This window comes from Tarenaya hassleriana, unplaced genomic scaffold, assembly GCF_000463585.1.
Source record: "Tarenaya hassleriana unplaced genomic scaffold, ASM46358v1 Cleome18, whole genome shotgun sequence".
NCBI lineage: Eukaryota > Viridiplantae > Streptophyta > Magnoliopsida > Brassicales > Cleomaceae > Tarenaya > Tarenaya hassleriana.
In genome coordinates, this window is record NW_010965216.1 from 2,388,150 (window position 1) to 2,407,503 (window position 19,354).

The 19,354-nt window shown below is 31.7% G+C and overlaps 2 protein-coding genes across 2 annotated transcripts in view; both read left to right on the forward strand.

The window, feature by feature from the left end:
- Window positions 1-8,577: 8,577 nt before the first annotated feature.
- LOC104810535 (ethylene-responsive transcription factor ERF036) lies at window positions 8,578-9,392 on the forward strand. Its single transcript, XM_010536876.1, has one exon. The coding sequence runs from the start codon at window positions 8,584-8,586 to the stop codon at window positions 9,181-9,183; it is 600 nt and encodes a 199-aa protein (XP_010535178.1). The 5' UTR covers window positions 8,578-8,583; the 3' UTR covers window positions 9,184-9,392.
- Window positions 9,393-15,199: 5,807 nt separating this feature from the next.
- Window positions 15,200-19,354, forward strand: part of LOC104810536 (homeobox-leucine zipper protein ATHB-15-like) — a 5,946-nt gene continuing 1,791 nt past the window's right edge. The window contains exons 1-12 of the mRNA XM_010536877.2: window positions 15,200-16,327; window positions 16,739-16,898; window positions 16,972-17,072; window positions 17,353-17,443; window positions 17,623-17,718; window positions 17,808-17,921; window positions 18,015-18,098; window positions 18,187-18,342; window positions 18,440-18,514; window positions 18,678-18,787; window positions 18,865-19,054; window positions 19,143-19,328. Of these exons, the coding sequence (XP_010535179.1) occupies window positions 16,125-16,327; window positions 16,739-16,898; window positions 16,972-17,072; window positions 17,353-17,443; window positions 17,623-17,718; window positions 17,808-17,921; window positions 18,015-18,098; window positions 18,187-18,342; window positions 18,440-18,514; window positions 18,678-18,787; window positions 18,865-19,054; window positions 19,143-19,328 (1,566 nt within the window). The 5' untranslated portion in view covers window positions 15,200-16,124. The remainder of the gene's footprint in view (window positions 16,328-16,738; window positions 16,899-16,971; window positions 17,073-17,352; window positions 17,444-17,622; window positions 17,719-17,807; window positions 17,922-18,014; window positions 18,099-18,186; window positions 18,343-18,439; window positions 18,515-18,677; window positions 18,788-18,864; window positions 19,055-19,142; window positions 19,329-19,354) is intronic.

Consider the following 19,354-nt stretch of genomic DNA (forward strand, 5'->3'; position numbering starts at 1 on the left):
AATTATAATTCATTGAGACTTAACTGCCCTTGAGTAATTGCAATTCCACTAATTCCCAGACTTCTTCTCTCACAATCATTTCATTTTCCTAAAGTTTAATCGAATTAATATTCAGTTTCCAACATCATGGATTCACAATATTCGGCTTCATCTATCAATTTTTGTTATATGTTTCTATACATCTAAAAAATACAATTTAGAAAATTATTCTTCAATAAATTGTGATTATTGAACGAAATAATTGATATACAATACACTTATTTATTCGTGTTTTATTGTAAATATATAATTGTATCTTATAACACGCATTTATACAATCTTTAATTATTTTTTCGTCCATATATTTTTTTGGTGAATTTAGACAATCTCAAAATGCTTTTTTTTTTCCTTCAAAAATCATAGAAAGAGGGTGGGCGAGTAGAAATGCGAACAAAATGGTCATTCAACTAACCCACTCATCTCTCTCTCTCTCTCTCTCTCTCTCTCTCTCTCTCTCTCTCTCTCTCTCTCTCTGTGGTTGAGTTTTGATCACCAAAGGTTCCATGTTATCATTTTTGTTGGACCGTTGGCCCTTTTTTTCGTTAATTTTATTATATTTGTTGCTTAGTTTTGGTAAGCTAATTAATGAATTAATTAATTAAATTTCGTGGTGCAGTTCCCACTTAAATCATATTCATGGATATGAACGTGGTTGACACTACAAACTTTGGTCAAAACACCACATTCCTTGGAATCATGTATATATATATATATATATATATATATATATATATATGCGTGTGTAATCATAGTTTCAATTCAAGCTCGATGCAAAGAAACCTAACTACATATCAACGTTGCCACATGCTCACATAGTGGACCCATAAAAAAGGTAATTGGGGGCAATGATAAATTTAATTTTACTGGATTTATTTAAAAAATTTATATCTTATAAAAAAATTTATTATTTTTTAATTAAGTGAAAGGGGACCTATAACCCCATTCAAATCAATATAGATTGGCCCATGACCACATCCATATATATCCCCGTTTTCACATATAACTTGTAAAGAAGTACTAATATGGTTCATCACATTTCGATTGGGCTGTGTAAATTCTATTAATTTTCGTAACATGTGCCTCATTTTTTGTTGGAATTTTCACCAAATTTAAATAGAATCTGAATTAAATAGAACCAAAATACGTTTTCAAGCGAACATTTTTAAACTAAAAAATAACCGAAGAGAAACCGACCTCGAACCTGAAATAACAATAGGCTCAGAATCCAATTTGAAGTATTGCATGGTGAGATATATTTGTAACATGTACATATACGTAGTTTAAGGTCCATTACTTTTGGACCGTGATTTCAAAAGAAAAAGCGACTAACAATGTATTTTTTTTATAAATTCCTTATTGGGCCCACATGTAGCCCAAATAGTTCTTATTGGGCCTTTATGTAGCCCAAATAGTTCTTATTGGGCCTACATGTAGCCCAAATAGTTCTTATTGGGCCTACATGTAGCTCTAATAGCATCCATCCGACAAAGAGATGCTCGTTTCTTCAAACCCCAAATATACACATCGCCACACCTTTGGATATCATTTCTGTCCTGATATCACAAACTTGTCCTTGAATTTCTAGTTATAGATCTTTTTCTATTTGATACATTAAAACTAGTTTTTCATTAATTTGTTTATGGTTTTTTTAATTAATTTGTTTAATTGAGGATTTAATTAAGGAGTTTTAAGTGTGGGATTTAATTGTAGTAAGTAGTAAAGTTTAGGATTTTTTTTGGGTTTCGCTCCTCATTATATTCTTTAGTTTATACCCAATCTAATCCAACTGAATTAATGGAATAAGATAGTTTTTATAATTAAAAAAAATGAATTCAAACTGAATATAAAAATAATTTTAAAATAAAAAAATTTCGGCAATAAATATTTATAACATAAAAAACGAACAAGTGTAATGTTTCTATAACGAAGAAATCCAAACCAAAAAAATAAGATAATCAAATAGAAACCGAAATTCGAAATGATAAATCTAATTAAAATCAAAATATTCAAATATTTTTGAGAATTCAATTCAGCGGAGATGTCGAATTAGAACGGATATCAAGAGTAGCATGCCCAATTCTATTCTACATTGAAATTTCATTTAGATCAATCATCTTTTCATACTAATTACCAAATTTCCATTTGGTGTCGTATGGATTTGATTACCATACATTATCTTTATACGTTTCTATTCGAATTTATATATATATGCACATATTAAATAATGTAAAAGGTACAATTATGTAAAGCTGTTTCTCATGTGAGGTGTATTTTACATTAATGGTTTCCTAATGAAAATTATGCACCTAGATCTAAATAAATACATTTAATATATATAACCGTGTTTCTCACGTGGAGATTTACTTTGTCATGCTCTCTAACCATAAATATTATATGTATATATATATATATATATAATTTCCATTATACAATATATAAAGTTACAATATGTTGGTGCTAAACAAAGGTTGACATCTCTAATGATCGATGTTGACAAAAGATCTAACCACTCTCCACCCGCAAGATCCTCTCCTTTAATTAAACATGGAAATCTTGCTTTGATTTCACAAAATTAATATATATATATATAATTAGTCGTATTTTAGAACGTGTGTATATTCAGAAAAAAAAACTAAAATTAGTGAATATGGCTGGAAATTTAGATATATGAATCTTTATTTGCAATTCTGATTTTTCAACAAAATTATATATTTATATAAGATTTTTACATTTTGTTTTTATTTTCAAAAATATTTATTTTATTAAATAATTTCGATTTCGTTCTATTATTTTATTATTCATTCAAACTTAAATTTATTTTAATTTAAAAAATTTACTGATTTGATTTTTATACTGTTTTGAATACATGGTATTCAATCTATTTTGATTTAATTGGTGTACAAAGGTCGGTCCACGAATGATTTACGTATTTGCATTGAATTCTTGTTACCTCAAGTAATTAATGGTCCCAATGTAATTACATGTGATTCATTCCTCCATATTGATATAATATCATGATATTTTGGCCCACTTTAAGTTGTAGAACCTGACAATTAATGTATAAAAGCTCAAGGTTTTAATTTAGAGTAAGACTCTTAAAAATTATTAAATTAATTTTACCAAAAAAAACTAAATTAAGACCCATTTTGTACGGGATTTTATAAGATTATTTTTTGAGATAAAAATGTCTATATCTTTTTTCCAAAAAAAAAAACTAAAAAAATATGATCGAATTTTTAAGCCGATTATTTTTTTTCCAACTACATAAACTGTTTATCATCATCATTAGTTACGATCATTTTTACGAAAAAATTATAAACTAAAATAGATAAAATCTTCTCTTTGGTCAAATATATCACAGAAAAATTGAAATCGATTGTTTATGCTATCTATTAAAAACAATCTGATTAGAGAATTGGAGAAAAAATATTGATGAACTATTTTTCGAGAAAAAACGACAAGAAGTAGTATATTTTAGGATTGATATATTATTATAATTTTTTTAACGTTGATGGAATAATATGTGTTACTCAACATTAAATTGTGTGATTCTCTAAAAAAGGATTATTTTTTTTAATGTGCTTATATCATAAAAATATCAAGTATATACTTATATAAAAGTGTGCAAATAACATATCTACCAAGAAAAGTATATATATGAAATTTACATTACACCAACTATACTTGTTTTCAATAGAAAAACTAAAACATAAAAAGATTTTAGTATCCAAAAAAATATTAGAAATTATTAAAAAAAATTAATTATTTTATTCGAATATTATATAAAGTTAATATTATCTAACTTTTCGTACCAAGAAACATATATGCGGGTATATTTATATTAAATATTCGGACCAACATATATATTATTGTCCATGTTATTTTATATCTTTTCGTGTTTTCGTATGTGATTAATTTCTAAATTTTATTTCGAAAATTTTGAACTCATTAACTTTCAATATATACATAATCAAATCGTGCGTATTATATACTATTAAAAAAATAATTTCGATCTACAAAAAGACATGAAGAACGTATAATTTTGATAACAATACATAAAGTTATGAACAAAATAATATCATTATATCAATATAACTTAAAAAATTAAATTATAAAAAAAATTAAATTCAAACTCATGACAAATTATGTTTTCTTAAGAAAACTATTCTCTAATGGACAACTATATTTGAATAGAATATAACTTCACCGGAATAGAGGTATTTAAAATTTTGATATTTTGTTAAACTCAACGATCGATTTAAATCATAAAAAATTTAAAATATGTATTTTCTTATTTATAGAAAACTTTTTGTTTTATTTGATGTGTTTTGAAAATGAAAACAAAATCTCTATTTTATAGAAAATAAAAAATATATGAAAGATGCAATAAAGATATTATAAAGGATTAAAGAGAGTGAATAATAATTATATTTTACATTCAGTGGCAGAAAGTGTGGATCAAAAGAGTGAAAATTAAATGACACTTAAAAAATCTTCTCCAATTCTCCAATCAATAATAAAAAACCCAACATATATCTGTGTAATATTGATAAAGGTTCTAGAATGACAAGCCTTCACTATATTTCAAGGTTTGTTTGTATTATCAAAATATGTAATATATATATATATATATATATATGTGTATGTATGTATGTATGATCGAAATAAAATAAAATAAAAACACGTGTTGGATCTCTTCCGCGACATCGAGTGTCGTTTCTCGAAACCTGATTGTTGATTTGGTCTCTTTTTTTTCTCTTAAATTAATTAAATAATGAAAAAGATAATTAGATAAGAAAAGAAATTGTTGGGTGGTGGCTTTTTTTGCTTTTACTCGCATGGAAATTTACATATAAAGTAATGTTTAGTTAGTCTGTGATGTATCACGAGTTCGTGACAGCCTGACTTAAACTATCGCATGTTGTAATTTTCCTCATTGACGGGTAAGTAATTTCTTATTAAACCATTTAAACAGTTGTTGTTTTGTTAGAATTGTTATAAAAAAAAAAAGAAACTCAAATTGTAATGCTAATGGACATAATATAAAGTTAAACGGTAGAAAATTTGTTGTTCAAGTTCAACCATCATTTTTACGAAAATTATTATTAATAAAAAAAATTCTTACATTCTCAATTTATAATTACGAAACACTAATATTTTTCTAATAAATCTATTTTTATTTATTTATAATAAGTTTAGCTATATGTACTTTATATAGAGATTCAATCTTATTCAGAAATTCTTTTTATAAATAAAATTCAAAAGGTTCTAAATTTTTCTCCCATGCAAAAATATTTGAAGTTATATATGTGTATTCCGGAGTTTTTTTTTGATAATTCAGAAATTCACCAAATCCTCTACCTAATTATATATCTCAAAGAATTCCGGGTGAATATGTTCTCCAATTGGAGAGTCAAATTCGGATTGGAAAGGAATTTTGTTCCATCTTTTATCCGAGTCGTCTAATTTTGAGTGTATTAGAGACTCTTATTATCTTTATGACTTTCTTGGTGATCCAATTACCTTTTAACATTTCTTTAGGATGATTTTCTTTGAGAACTATTTTTCTTTCTGTTTGTTCTTGATTTAGATTCAACAATACATGTCTTCCATATGCACAAAACCTTCTTTTACATACTCTATTTTTCATATAATCCGTATTAGTAATAGAGAAAATATATTATTTTTCATACCAAAACTAATTCACATTATTGAGATAAAATATTTATAAATATAGATTTAGATTTCATGTTTTTTACTTGGACATTCGGATATATAGTAAAATGATTAAACATTCTTAATCGTTTAAAATATTTTCAGTTTGATATACTAAATATAATCATGCAAAATATTTATTTATATTTAATTGAAGCAAATTTTCAATTGAATTGGTCGACCTAATGCAATGTTGAAAAGGAAGCGACGCCGAGTACCAAATTTGTTTGTGGTGCGGATATAAAAAATAACGTGCCAAAAAGAGATTAATAAAAGAGACCATATAAATGGTTTTCATATTTGTATATGCACTCCGAATCTAAAACAATGTTACCCATAAAATATAAATATGAATATTCTAAAAAACTCTAAAATATCATAAAATTTAAGATAAATATTTGAAATGCTCGTTAGTCAGATTTATTAAAAGTTATATTTTCATTTTGTTTTATTAATTTTTTTTCAATTTCTCTTCTATTTTATTTTTTATTAATTCATGTTAATTTTAAATTTAACAATTTTGATTCAAAAAATTATATTTAATCAATTTTTTATTGAATTTGTTTTTATAATAGTTAAATCTAAACCAGATCTTTTGATCTAAAATCAATCTCTTGAAAACAAAATTACATCGGATATCTAATTCTCCCTTTTTATATTTCAATTCATGATTCTGAGAATTTCGTATGCATAGAACATTAGCAACCCTACAAATAAAACTAGCCGTCGAATCTATACTTAGAAATTAATAGATTAATAATTAAATTCTCTATTCACGTTTAAAGTTCCATAAAAGTAACAAAAACATTTATGTTTTTTGGTCCGAATAATTAGACTGCCAAGTGGATATACTCTTTTTCTCTTATTTATTAAACAATTATTGCTAAAAAGGCAATGTTGGAACACGATAAATGGGGAGGAGTTGCCATCATTTTGAGATTATTTTTTTTTATATTTTGAAAAATAATCTCAACGGGCAAAAGAAAGCGACGTTCGACAGAAGAATCTCAAGGTGACGACGGGATAAGGCAATAAATTTTATTATAACGTTGATCTTGGAATTTAAACTTTTACAACTTTAGATTAATATAAATTGATACTCGGAGAAACAAAATGTTTTAATTATGCTATATTATATTGTTGAATTTTTATTACGCATGGCATAAAAATTTTAAAAATTCATATAACAGTAATATTTAAATTAGAATTATACAGTACAAATTTTAAAATTCGAACTACCCACAAAACCTTTGTCCGTCACATATCTTAGAAAACGTCACGTAGAGCTGTTTTTTTTTTACAAAGAATTTTGATCTTATGCACAATAATTTTTTTCGGACGAAATGAAAAAGGAATTAAGTTCACAAACACAACAAATATTTTATTACAGTTTTTTTTATGAGATATTTTGTTACAGTTAATTTGTTCAAACCATTATATATATATATACATATATATGTGTGTGTATAACATATGCGCACAAATGTTTGGTAGGAACCGTTGTTAATTACAAGTATTGGCCACAAGGGTTTAACCGTTCAAGCATTATCCTGAACTTCAACTTTTGTCCAGATGCTTCTTTTTTTTTTATGTGGATTTTTTTTATCAAATGGATATTTTAAAATTTATTATTTGGGATATTATTTTTTGTTTGTGTATAATCCATTATTGTTGTGAAGAAATTAATAGTAAAACGAGGGTTGGCTAAGTGTCACTTACAAAGGAGCGCCTAACTTGAATAGTTGAATGTTATTCATATGTATCTTGTTTTCTTCACAGTTTGTCACATCTCCACCAAAATATTGAAAATTATAATAACATAATTTGACAATATTTTGATATTGTAACAGTAGTTATAGATATTGCTAGACATATAATATCATCTCAAAAAACAAAAAAGAAAATTCTCTATGTTATTCCAATGCTCAAAAGGATTTAATTTGTCACATGAATCTAAATATGGACCGGTTTTATTTTCTAGTATCTTGCAACTACTGCTTTTTATGATGTCATCTAAGGTTACAAATTAAATCGTCCACGATGATGATGATGATGATCATGATGATATTATATTCCAAAATCTAAGTGTCTTGGAATTCATACATGCACTTTCCACTCCTCTCTAAAACTCTCTCTATATATAAACCCTCCCTCTCTCTCTCTTTCAACCCAACATCCAAAAAAAAAACTACAATTCCCAATTCACACATACAAAAAAAAAAAAAAGAGTATCCTTCTCAAAAGAAGATGAAAGAACCAATAAAAACTTCATCACCATCACCAGCATCATCTTCATCAGCCAGTTCAGACAAATCTGATCATACAACAACCACCCACTTGTCCGAAAGCCATCCTCGAAGCAAGAAGAAAAACACGGACACTATGCACTCAATGTACAGAGGTGTACGGAAGAGAAGTTGGGGAAAATCGTTCATCTGACTTTTGTTGCTCAAGCTCAAACCCACCAGCCAGAGTCTGACCCTGAATTCCCATTTTACCTAAGCCTGACCCTAAAACCAAGCGATCACCGGACCGGTCGCAAGAAAAACCTTCTGGTCGAGACCTCTTCTTTGTAGGCACACTTGGGAAAAACTTGTTAAATACAGAAGAAGCTTCAGTGAAAATTTTTACACGTTCCCTGCAACCACAAAAAGTCAATTAGCAAGAACACAATTTCAACCATGACCAAATAACCTATGATAATTAAACTACCTGGCCTTCACATTGTTTTCACGCAGACCAGACTTTAGTCTTTTGATCTCTTCCGGTATAGGAGATGGAATCAACTTTCCTTTCAGTGGTCCACTGGGAGACTCACCTACGGCGGAGATGGCGGCGCGTGCACACGACGTCGCCGCCCTCAGCCTCAAAGGCTCCTCCGCCGTCCTCAATTTCCCTGAACTCGCCTCTGTTTTGCCACGTCCGGCGACTACTTCTCCGCACGACATCCAGGCCGCTGCCGCAGAGGCCGCCGCGATGTGTCAAACTCAAACGTCGCATACGTCGGAGTCATCATGCGTTTCAATGGCCGGGATTGAGGGTCAAACGCAAAGGCAACCGCGACCGCTGCAGCAGTCACCGGCGGAGTCGTCTTCCTCTGCGGAGGAGACGTCAGACGAGCTGAGCGACATGGCAGACTTGAGCGTGCATTCACGCGCCGCCACGGTCAGTCTCGATGGTCAAACGCAAACGCAACCATGGGAGGAGTCGTCGTCATCTTCAGCGGCGGAGTCAGAGGAGCTGAGTGAGATTGTGGAGCTGCCGAACATCGAAGGGAGTGGAAGCGTGCAATCACGCGCTGATGACGTGGCGGGTTTTGAGCCGTCGGATTGGTTGGTCTATCCTCCGGTACTTGACTTCTACGATGAATTCGTTGAGTTTGATTTTGCGGATTTATGGAGCTTTCACACGGAACTTATTAATTCCTAATTAATGATTAATGATAAAGGACACTGTAATATAAAGTTTTTTTTTTCAAGTTTATATCACTTAATTTATTTTTAATATCGTCCTTAAACTGCGTCTTACGTAGACATGTATACGTAGCATTTGTAATATATAGCATATCATTTTGTAAAATATACTTTTATATCTGAATTTTGGCATGGTTATGCATGGCTCCCATGACCAATTCCGTATTTTTTTTTATGAAAGTCTGAAAATTGTGTTTAGTGGTTATTTATAAAATGTGTTTGTTATAATTTGCATTTAATACCTAAAAAATATATTCTACAAATTGTAATTTATTACTATTATTAATATCCAAAACTAAAGAACCCTATGGTTTGGGAGACTTGTTATAAGTCTATAATTTAATATCGGCTTTTAATTGAATCTTCATGACCAAGTGTTAGGAAAAGTTCTAGCATGCAAAATTATCTATAACCCTAGTTGCATATTTATTTCCTTCATTTATCATTCTTATATAAATAATCTCTTCAGGGAAGAAAACATATTCAAGCCTCAAATTGTTGACGTGGACCTAATAATATATTATCCACTTCGTAATATTTACGTTAAATGAAACATATAATATAAAAGAGGTTGCAGTCTTCTAGAAGTCAATTTGACGCAATGGCATCGCCTAATAAGATTAGATACAATTTTTTTTTAAAAAAAAAATACGTCATTGAAAATATTACATGCAACCGTTGTTTATATATTTTATCTCTTAGCTATATTATTAGTTTTTATATCCTAAATTCTCCTAATTAATCGTAGTTCCGAGAAGAAAAATTTTATCGCGTTAAAAAATAAAGCACAAAGTTTTGAACATTTGATTTGAAAATCCGAAAATTAAAAATAAATAGAAAGGATTCTATGTTCTAAGTTCTAACACTTAAATTAAATATATCAAAACATTTCAATGTGCTAACAAAAAATACAATGAGCGAAAGAAATTCAATGTGCAATTAATCCATTGGGCCAATGCAAAAAAAAAAACTCTTGCCCTTTGCGTTTTTGGAAGAATTTACTATATATATATATATATATATCATATGAAAAAAACATGCGGACTGTAGTAAGCAGATCGATTGTGAAATAATAAATTCAAGCAGATCGATTATTTAATAATAAATTCAAGCAGATCGATTATTTAATAATAAATTAAATTTATGTGGTGTTAATATCTATTTTTTAAGTTTTTCATATTTAAAATACCATTTATGTCGACGTGGGATTATTTAGGGGTGTTAGATCTTGCCAGCTGGACATTTTGGAGTATAATAATGCCGTTGTGGACTCGGCTCTTCTCCTTTTTCTTTCCGTATTTTTTGGTTAATTGCTTTTGACTTTCCCAAAAATTGTACCGTTGGAAATTGGAAGAACTTTAGAATTCAGGAATTAATATTTTTGGAAAATGGACATCACGTGAGACAAAAATTACATTCTGCATTGTCGTTATTATTATTAGTAAATATTGTATACTTTATTTCGGTTTTTTGAAATCTTATTTTTTCAATTTTTTATTGAATTTTGATTGGACTTGTATGAATATATTTTTTGGAATTTTTAAAAATTATTTCTATTATTTATATTTATATTTATATTTAATTCAAATTTTCATTTTGATTTAAACATAAATATTTGTTTTGTTATTAGATTTTCAAATAAAACGATTAGGTATTATTCGGTTAAGTTAAGTTTAATTTGTATAAACCTAAAATATAGACTCGTAAATATAGCTTTGTTAGAACTTTTATAAGCAATAACAAAAAACGCTATATTTGTCATAGGAAATTACAGTTATTTCTATTCCCACGCGTCGAATAATCTTGTAATTTTAAATAGAAATTTCGCTTTGAAAGTTAGAAATACAAGAGATGGAAAAAGTATACACATGGTGATGAAAACATTAGCTAAACCCTAACAGATAAATCCATGAAATAAAATTAATGAAGAGCCCAACCGCTAACATCTTGGGATGGTTAAAATATTTTGTCTGACTTTATTGAAACGTTTAAGACCCACTAATTCAACCACTTGTCATTATAAATTTCATCAGTAAATGCCACATTTTTAATTAAAATATTAGGAAGTTAAATTAGGTACCATATATTTTTTTTATAATCCGAAAGTTCACCGGAACTTTGACCCGACTACATCTCCCAGAAAATCGGAGGATCCCAAGTGAATACCCCTCTCCACATTGAGTTTGAACTCATGACGAAAGTATGTTTTGCATGTTCTCTCACCATTAGACCATCCAAATTTGGGTACCATCATTTTTTTTATACATCTGTCTCGTTTCAAATTTCATTTAAATACTTCATCGAAAACGTATTTATTTATTTTTAATTTATACTTTTAACTGACGAAATTAACAATATCCTGCACAATTGATTTTGGAATTAAATTCAATAGACATTAAGTTGGGCAATTTGGTAATGTGTGAATGTCAAAACCTTATTTTCTTTTTAATGTCGTACCACATTCCATTTTTTAAAAAATGTATTTCTACCAACCTTGGACTATCAAAATTGCTTATTCACCTAAAATACCAAAAACAAAATAAAAAAAATAAAAACAAGAACAGTCCCATGACCTGTCGGCCCTTTTTTAATCACAATCCCTCCATCTTTATCTATCCCTTTTGTGTATGGACAGTTTTATGATGCAAGTTTTTTAAAGCAGCGTTGTCAATAAGCCGTATTCTCTGATTTCATTATATTGGATTGATAGTATAAGAAGCATTTGAGGATATGTAACCTATTATTCGGTTGGTCAGTTGGTTTGGAGTCAAGGGAAAATAACATACTAATACACGAATTTGTAAAAAAAAAAAAAAAGAAGATAAATATACGAATTTTAAAATTTTCAAAACAGACTTTTCTTAACTTCTATATTAAAACTTAAACTTCTAAACGATTTTCTGGGATCATTTATAAGTTTAGAGTTTAATTTTATAGCGGTTTTTGAAAATCATATAAAAGTTTATTATTTATTTTCATTATTTTTAAAAAGTTTATGATTTAATACAGGGGCTAGAAAAGAATTTATATATTTATTTGAAAATTTTTAAATCACTTATATTTATTTGGGATTCTTTTACAAGTTCATGTTCGAGTTATATTCTTTTTCTCCCTATTTTCAACACACATAGTTTGTTTTCCTTTGCATTTTTTTTTCATTAACTTCAATTGTTTGATGCTCTATTAGTACAATGAATGATCGGTTCATAAACTCATAGAAAATTGTTGTCTGATTTTTGTTGGTGCTGCTGTTGTTCTAAATATGGATTTAAGCACCGAAATTATAAATTCAAGACCTTCCCTGTCGAGATTAGGGGGCGTTAAGTGTCATTAAGTATCAGTTTAAAGTATTATATTAGCGTTAAGTGTCACTGAATAGAGTCCCCTAGAATCTCCCGTAGAGAAGAATAGAATGGAATTTAGATGGGTGACTTTCAAATTACCATTAATTAACGGTACAAAAATTGGTGATATTTTCTAAATCATTTTTTTTTATAATCCGGAAGTTCATTGAATCTTTGGCCCGACTACATCTCCCAGATGACCGGAGAAGTCCAGGTGAATGTCCTTCCCCACGCTTGGGTTTGAAACCATGGTGAAAGCATGCTTCTCTCACCACTAGTCTACCCAAGTTTGGGTTATATTTCCTAAACCTATCCTGATGAGAATAGAATTAATTAGGGGTGGATGTTTATACAAAATGGGAAACTTCTTAAACGTGTCCAGTTCAATATAAACATCAAATGAGTATTTTTTTTTAAGCGAATTTAGATTTTTTTCACAGTTTTTAAAAAAAATATAAAAAAAAGTCGCATATATACCCATTAAAGCATATTCTCATTAATAATCTATGAAGTTGTGTTTATAATTAAAGATAAAATTAGATATTTTCTTAAAAAATCACCTTGACAATCTAAAACGACATCTATTAAAAAAATAAACGACAACTAATTAGAAACTGAGGGAGTAAACATTTTTATCGATAAAAACCCGAAGCGGAACAAAATGACGACCTCTCGTATTAGTACAACATAAAAAATAGCTCGATTTTTGGCTCGGATACCCGTAAATACCAAGAACGAACATCGCATCCCGAAAAGATGGACGTTTCCACACAACATCATGTATAAAACACACTCAATAAGTGCAAGAATACGTGTACTTATACTATATCAATACGTAGAAAAACACACAACCACTTGATTGTCTTACCTACGGCGAAGCCGAACCACAGGCTCGGTGTCTTGTCGGGAACACACAACTGCTTACTTGAGTTTGCGTTTGGGCTTACAATTTTGGAAGTAGTTGATCCGGTCCGGCCCATTAATAAATTGGGCTTTACATTTCTGATCGTGATCCAGTTCTGTCCGGTCGGATAACTTTTTTTTTTTTTTGTTAAAATTATTTTGGTTTTGTAAATAATATAAGCGAAACCAAAAGCAGAAGTTGATAGTTTTGTTTTTTAAATATTAAAATTTTATTAACGAGTAAAATTATAAAATTGTACAAAAAGAGGCGAAGCACAAGGGCCTCGACCCAAAAGTAAAACCTTTTGTAATTAAGGTTATATATCCGAACATTTTTATATGTGAGTTTGAATAGTAAATATTGGAATTTGAGTTTAAATTCAAATATCCTAAAAATTCTGGATAACTCGATCCATAGTTAGTTAATGGATGTATTTTGTAAAATTAACGAGAAGGAAAACTGTGGATTTTTTTTTAAAAAAATAACCGGTATTTTGAACGGAGGTCCACACTAATTTGAATTATATGCTACCTTGTGGTTCAAATTCAGGAAAAACTATGGATTCTTCTTCCATCATAATTTAATAACTAAAAAAATGGATATGGGTTTATTCGAGAAATTGATTTATTAAATACGATTTTTTTTTCAGGATCGAATATTTTGGATTTAGTTAATATTATTGGCAATCTTGAAAATAAAGAGTAGAGTCAATTTTAGTTGTTTCGAGTTCATTCTTTTGTCCACCGATAAACAAAACAATGTCCAACGACCAAACAACAAACACATAGATCGAGTTATCCAAAACAATAATGCAAAGAGAATATTAATTTAATTTTATTGTGAAACATATGTGAAATTGGTATTAAAGTATAAATCAAACTAAATAGTCAAGATTAATATTAATGGTATTCTAATATAATAAGAGCGTCATCAAATGTTATTTGATAAAATCCAAAATTGGAGGATCCGTAGAGACAAGATTTGATTTCGATGAATTGAGAATAATATTTTGGACGTGATGTGAGTCCATGCATTTCTCTCCGCATATAAATACAAATTTGCTGAATATAATTTATATATATAATTAAATATTTATTGGGAGGGAGAAAAAGAAAGAAAAAGAAAAGCAGCTTCAGCTTTAAGATGGAGACGCATGCAAATCACGTAATCATGATGTTTCTCTCTCTTCCCCACACGCCTTTTGTTATTTTTTCATACGCTTTGTTACCCTTCCCTTTTACCCCCTGGTTCTCCAATTATTCACGCTTTTGCCACTTAAATTAATAGGTGAAACCAACTAGCCATGAAGTTTTGCAACGAGAAATGATTAAAATATCTCCAATTATTTATGGAAATTGGACAGTTTCTTTATGGAATTCTGAAATATATATATATATTTTTATACAAAACAGATTTGCTTTCTTTTTTAAAAAGTTTATCATTTTTTTTTGTTTTTATTGTCAAAAGATCCCTTCAAAATTTGTTTTAATATCCCACAGTTCATTTTTTATATTTGTTCATTGTTCTGGCGGTCCGAAATTATCTTATTTTCTCAGGGGCATTTCGGGAAACTCTCGGCTTCTAAAAGAATTCGACAAAGTAAGATTTGGTTTTTAGCCTCTGAGGAGGTTGGGCTGTCCGATGTGCCGATGAACAAAACCAAAAGAGAATTTTGCCAACGAAAAAGCTCGCCACAAAAAACGCAAACCCACCAGCTCAGAAATTTATATAAAAAAACCAAAATTAATAAATAAAATTTCGTAAAAAAAGGCAAAGAAGATCAAGCTGTGATGAACCTCTCTCTCAAACAGTAGCGCTATGATTTTTCAGACACGTCTTTGTCATCGCCTACTTTCTTCTGGTTTCCCTTTTGCTCCTTCAGTCTGATTTTGTGGTCTTGGTATTTTGTTCCCATGAGAACTCGAAGACGGAAAATATGGGGGTTCCGAAGTTAGTTTGGTGTTACTGAGAAATCTTTGGTCCGAACTCAGCTATGGCTTCGTTTTCGAGCTTGTCGGATCGTGGGTTTTCTCGGCAATCGGAGGGGTTTTAAGGGCTGAGTCGATCCGATGATTCGGTCGTGCGCCATCACGAGAAAAGGGTTGAACCATTTCCTTGTTTTTGGTGTCGTGTTGCGTTGCTCCTTCCTTTTTTCGTGAACAGTCGGATCTTTTTCGGTGTTGGGGAAAGCGAAAGTTGTAATCTTTGTGGGAAAAATTTTCAGGGGGTTCTTGCGTTTTGGGACTCCCGCCTTAAAAGTCGACCAAAGAAGGATAGTGTTGTCCCCTGTCGAGGTTATATGAAATCTTCTCGTGTTGTGAAGTGCTGAGGAGGAAAGAGTTATTGTCTGATTTCTGAAACCCACTGCTTTGACGCAAGTTGTCATGTAACTTGCAACCCTTTTGCGAGATTTTAGGTTTGGAAGTGGTAGAGACATTAGTCTGCAATGGATGGACATTAAGGTATCTCTGGGTGTGGTTTTCTACTTAGATTTCTGGTTAGAACTGCATAAAGTTTGTTCCTTTCAGATAAAAGAGTTGATTCTGATACAAAGGGATACAACTTGGTATCTGGGCATTGGAAGGGTATTGTGGATTTGGTGAATTCTTGTGACTGAAGTTGATAAGAAGCAATAGCGGAGTAGTGGCAATGTCCTGCAGGGATGGTAAAGCGGGGAGTTTTGATAATGGGAAATATGTAAGGTATACACCTGAACAGGTTGAAGCACTTGAGAGGCTGTATCATGATTGTCCTAAACCGAGTTCTATTAGGCGGCAGCAGTTGATTAGAGAGTGCCCTATTCTCTCCAACATCGAGCCGAAACAGATCAAAGTTTGGTTCCAGAATCGAAGGTAGATTTTTTTCTTTTCGACATTGTCACATGAGAAATGAGGGAACTTTTTCTTATAGAGCATTCAATCTTGATGTTCCTTGAGTAGTAGGTGAAGTCTCAAATAAAAGCTCATTCTTATTGACATTCTTGTTTGATGTTTGGCCTCATTTGCCTTTCTTGGGGAACAAAGTTTTATAAGATATGTATATTCATATACATGTATATATACATATATATCCTTTTGTTGCCTCTTCTGATCACCCATATCTGAATTTCCAATCATTACAGAAACTTTGGCTTTCCGCGGTAGGAAATTTCCAATGTTTTGTTTTTTTTCCTTTGGATAATGTTAAGATGCAGTTTTTGCCCTTCATTCGATGTGTGTTATGCTGCTTATGTGATTTTGTACGTATACCGTTTACTACTTCAGATGCAGAGAGAAGCAGAGGAAAGAGTCATCTCGGCTTCAAGCCGTGAACCGGAAACTGACAGCAATGAATAAGCTCTTGATGGAGGAGAACGATAGGTTGCAGAAGCAAGTTTCACAGTTGGTTTACGAGAACAGCTACTTCCGTCAGCATTCCAAGAATGTGAGAAATTCATCATTTTTTTTCATTTTTTTTTGTTTTTATCAAAACTCAAGAGTTGATTTTTGTTTTTCAGACATCACTTCCAACCAAAGACACAAGCTGTGAATCCGCATTGACGAGTGGTCAACAACAATTGGCATCACAGCATCCGCCGAGAGATGCTAGTCCTGCAGGGTTGGTTCTTTTAAGTGGAAATATGGTTGTTGTGTCATTTTCCATATATATTACTTGTTTCCACATTGTTTCACCAACTTTCTTTTCGAAAGAACTAACTCAAAATAGGAATGAGTGAAAACGAAGAATTCATGCGGCCGACCCTAAATAAACTCTTATATTAAGACGGTGTTGATATTGATGTTGATGTTGATGCTGATGTTTGAATCTCTGTCTCCGAGAAAGAGATAGATGTGAGTGAAATTCTTCAAAGTTCAAATGTGTAAAACTGTGCTTTCAGGCTTTTGTCCATTGCAGAAGAAACTTTAGCAGAGTTTCTTTCGAAGGCTACTGGAACCGCAGTTGAGTGGGTCCAGATGCCCGGAATGAAGGTATGCTATCGACATTTACGTATCCATGTGTTTACATTCCTGTTGATGATAGATATTTGCGGTCTATTTTACAAAATCGATGGCTTTTTTACATGTAATATTTCTAAATGTTCTTCCTGTTAGTTGGCATGCTATACGTTTTCATAGGCGAATTTTGTTTTTCTTGGATTTTGTAACAGCCTGGTCCGGATTCCATTGGAATCATTGCAATTTCTCATGGTACCACCGGTGTAGCAGCACGGGCTTGCGGCTTGGTTGGCCTTGAGCCTACGAGGGTATGTATGTGTTTGTAGATGTAGAAAATTCTCTTTGTCATCTTACACGGTGGTATTTAGCAAAGATGACAACTTTCCTTGTCTTTTAGGTCGTGGAAATCGTTAAGGATCGGCCTTTGTGGTTCCGTGAGTGCCGAGCCGTGGACGTTTTGAACGTGCTTCCAACCACAAACGGTGGAACCATCGAGCTGCTTTATATGCAGGTTAACACCTTTACCCACCTCGTGGATTTATGATTTTTATTTTCCATGACTGAAAGCATTTCACCGTTATTTTATTCTCGTTTAATTTCACAGCTCTATGCACCGACGACATTGGCACCACCTCGCGATTTCTGGCTGCTGCGTTATACTTCTGTTTTAGAAGACGGCAGCCTCGTGGTATGTGGCTCATAATGAATGCTTTCCCGTCTATTCTCTTCTCCTTATCGGTTATCAACCCCTCTTCACACGGATTAACGAACTACAGGTGTGTGAGAGATCGCTTACAAACACTCAAAATGGTCCTAATATGCCACCGGTTCAGCATTTCGTCAGAGCCGAGATGCTTCCAAGTGGGTATTTGATACGACCGTGCGAAGGTGGCGGTTCAATCATACACATTGTGGATCATATTGATTTCGAGGTAATTAACCACCACTTTCTGCTTATTTTAAAGTATAGAAACCTAGTCTTGCCGGTGTTTTTACTTAACATTTACCATCTTCTTTCTTTTCAAACAGGCAAGTAGCGTGCCTGAGGTCTTACGCCCGCTTTACGAGTCACCAAAAGTTCTTGCACAGAAGACAACAATGGCGGTGACTTATCTAATCCATAAATATTCAAAGTTTTTAGCTTTAAAATTATGATATTTTAACAGTGTCTTTCAAGTCTCTAATAACATTACATTGTAATCTGTACTTGAAAATAAGAAATGAGAGCTTAATAAACTTTCCTTACTTTTTCGATGTCGGTGTCAAGGCTCTACGCCAGCTCAAGCAGATAGCTCAGGAGGTTTCTCAGACTAACGTTAATAACGGTTGGGGCCGACGTCCGGCTGCCTTACGAGCTCTTAGTCAGAGGCTAAGCAGGTTTATATAAACTCATTATCGGTTCCCGTTTTACTCGGTCTCTAATCTCTATTCGGTATCTGATACGTTCCTTACAGGGGCTTCAATGAAGCTGTTAATGGATTCGCCGATGAAGGATGGTCAGTCATAGGCGATGGCATGGATGACGTGACGATTCTTGTGAACTCTTCACCCGACAAGCTAATGGGTTTGAATCTTGCTTTCGGTAACGGGTTCCCCCTTGTTAGCAACACAGTTCTATGTGCAAAAGCCTCGATGCTTTTACAGGTTTGTCCGGTTATTGTTACTTATAGATGACCCAAGTAAGGATTATAACTCTCCTGTGTGGCAAAAATACTTTTTTTTTTCGGTCTAGAACGTGCCTCCGGCAATTCTGCTTCGTTTTCTGAGGGAGCATAGGTCAGAATGGGTAGACAACAGTATCGATGCATATGCAGCAGCGGCAATCAAAGTCGGGCCCTGCAGTTTTTCGGGTGCTCGGGTTGGAGGATTCGGAGGGCAGGTTATACTTCCACTTGCTCATACCGTTGAACATGAAGAGGTCAGTGAATGGCTTGTTTCTTCCGC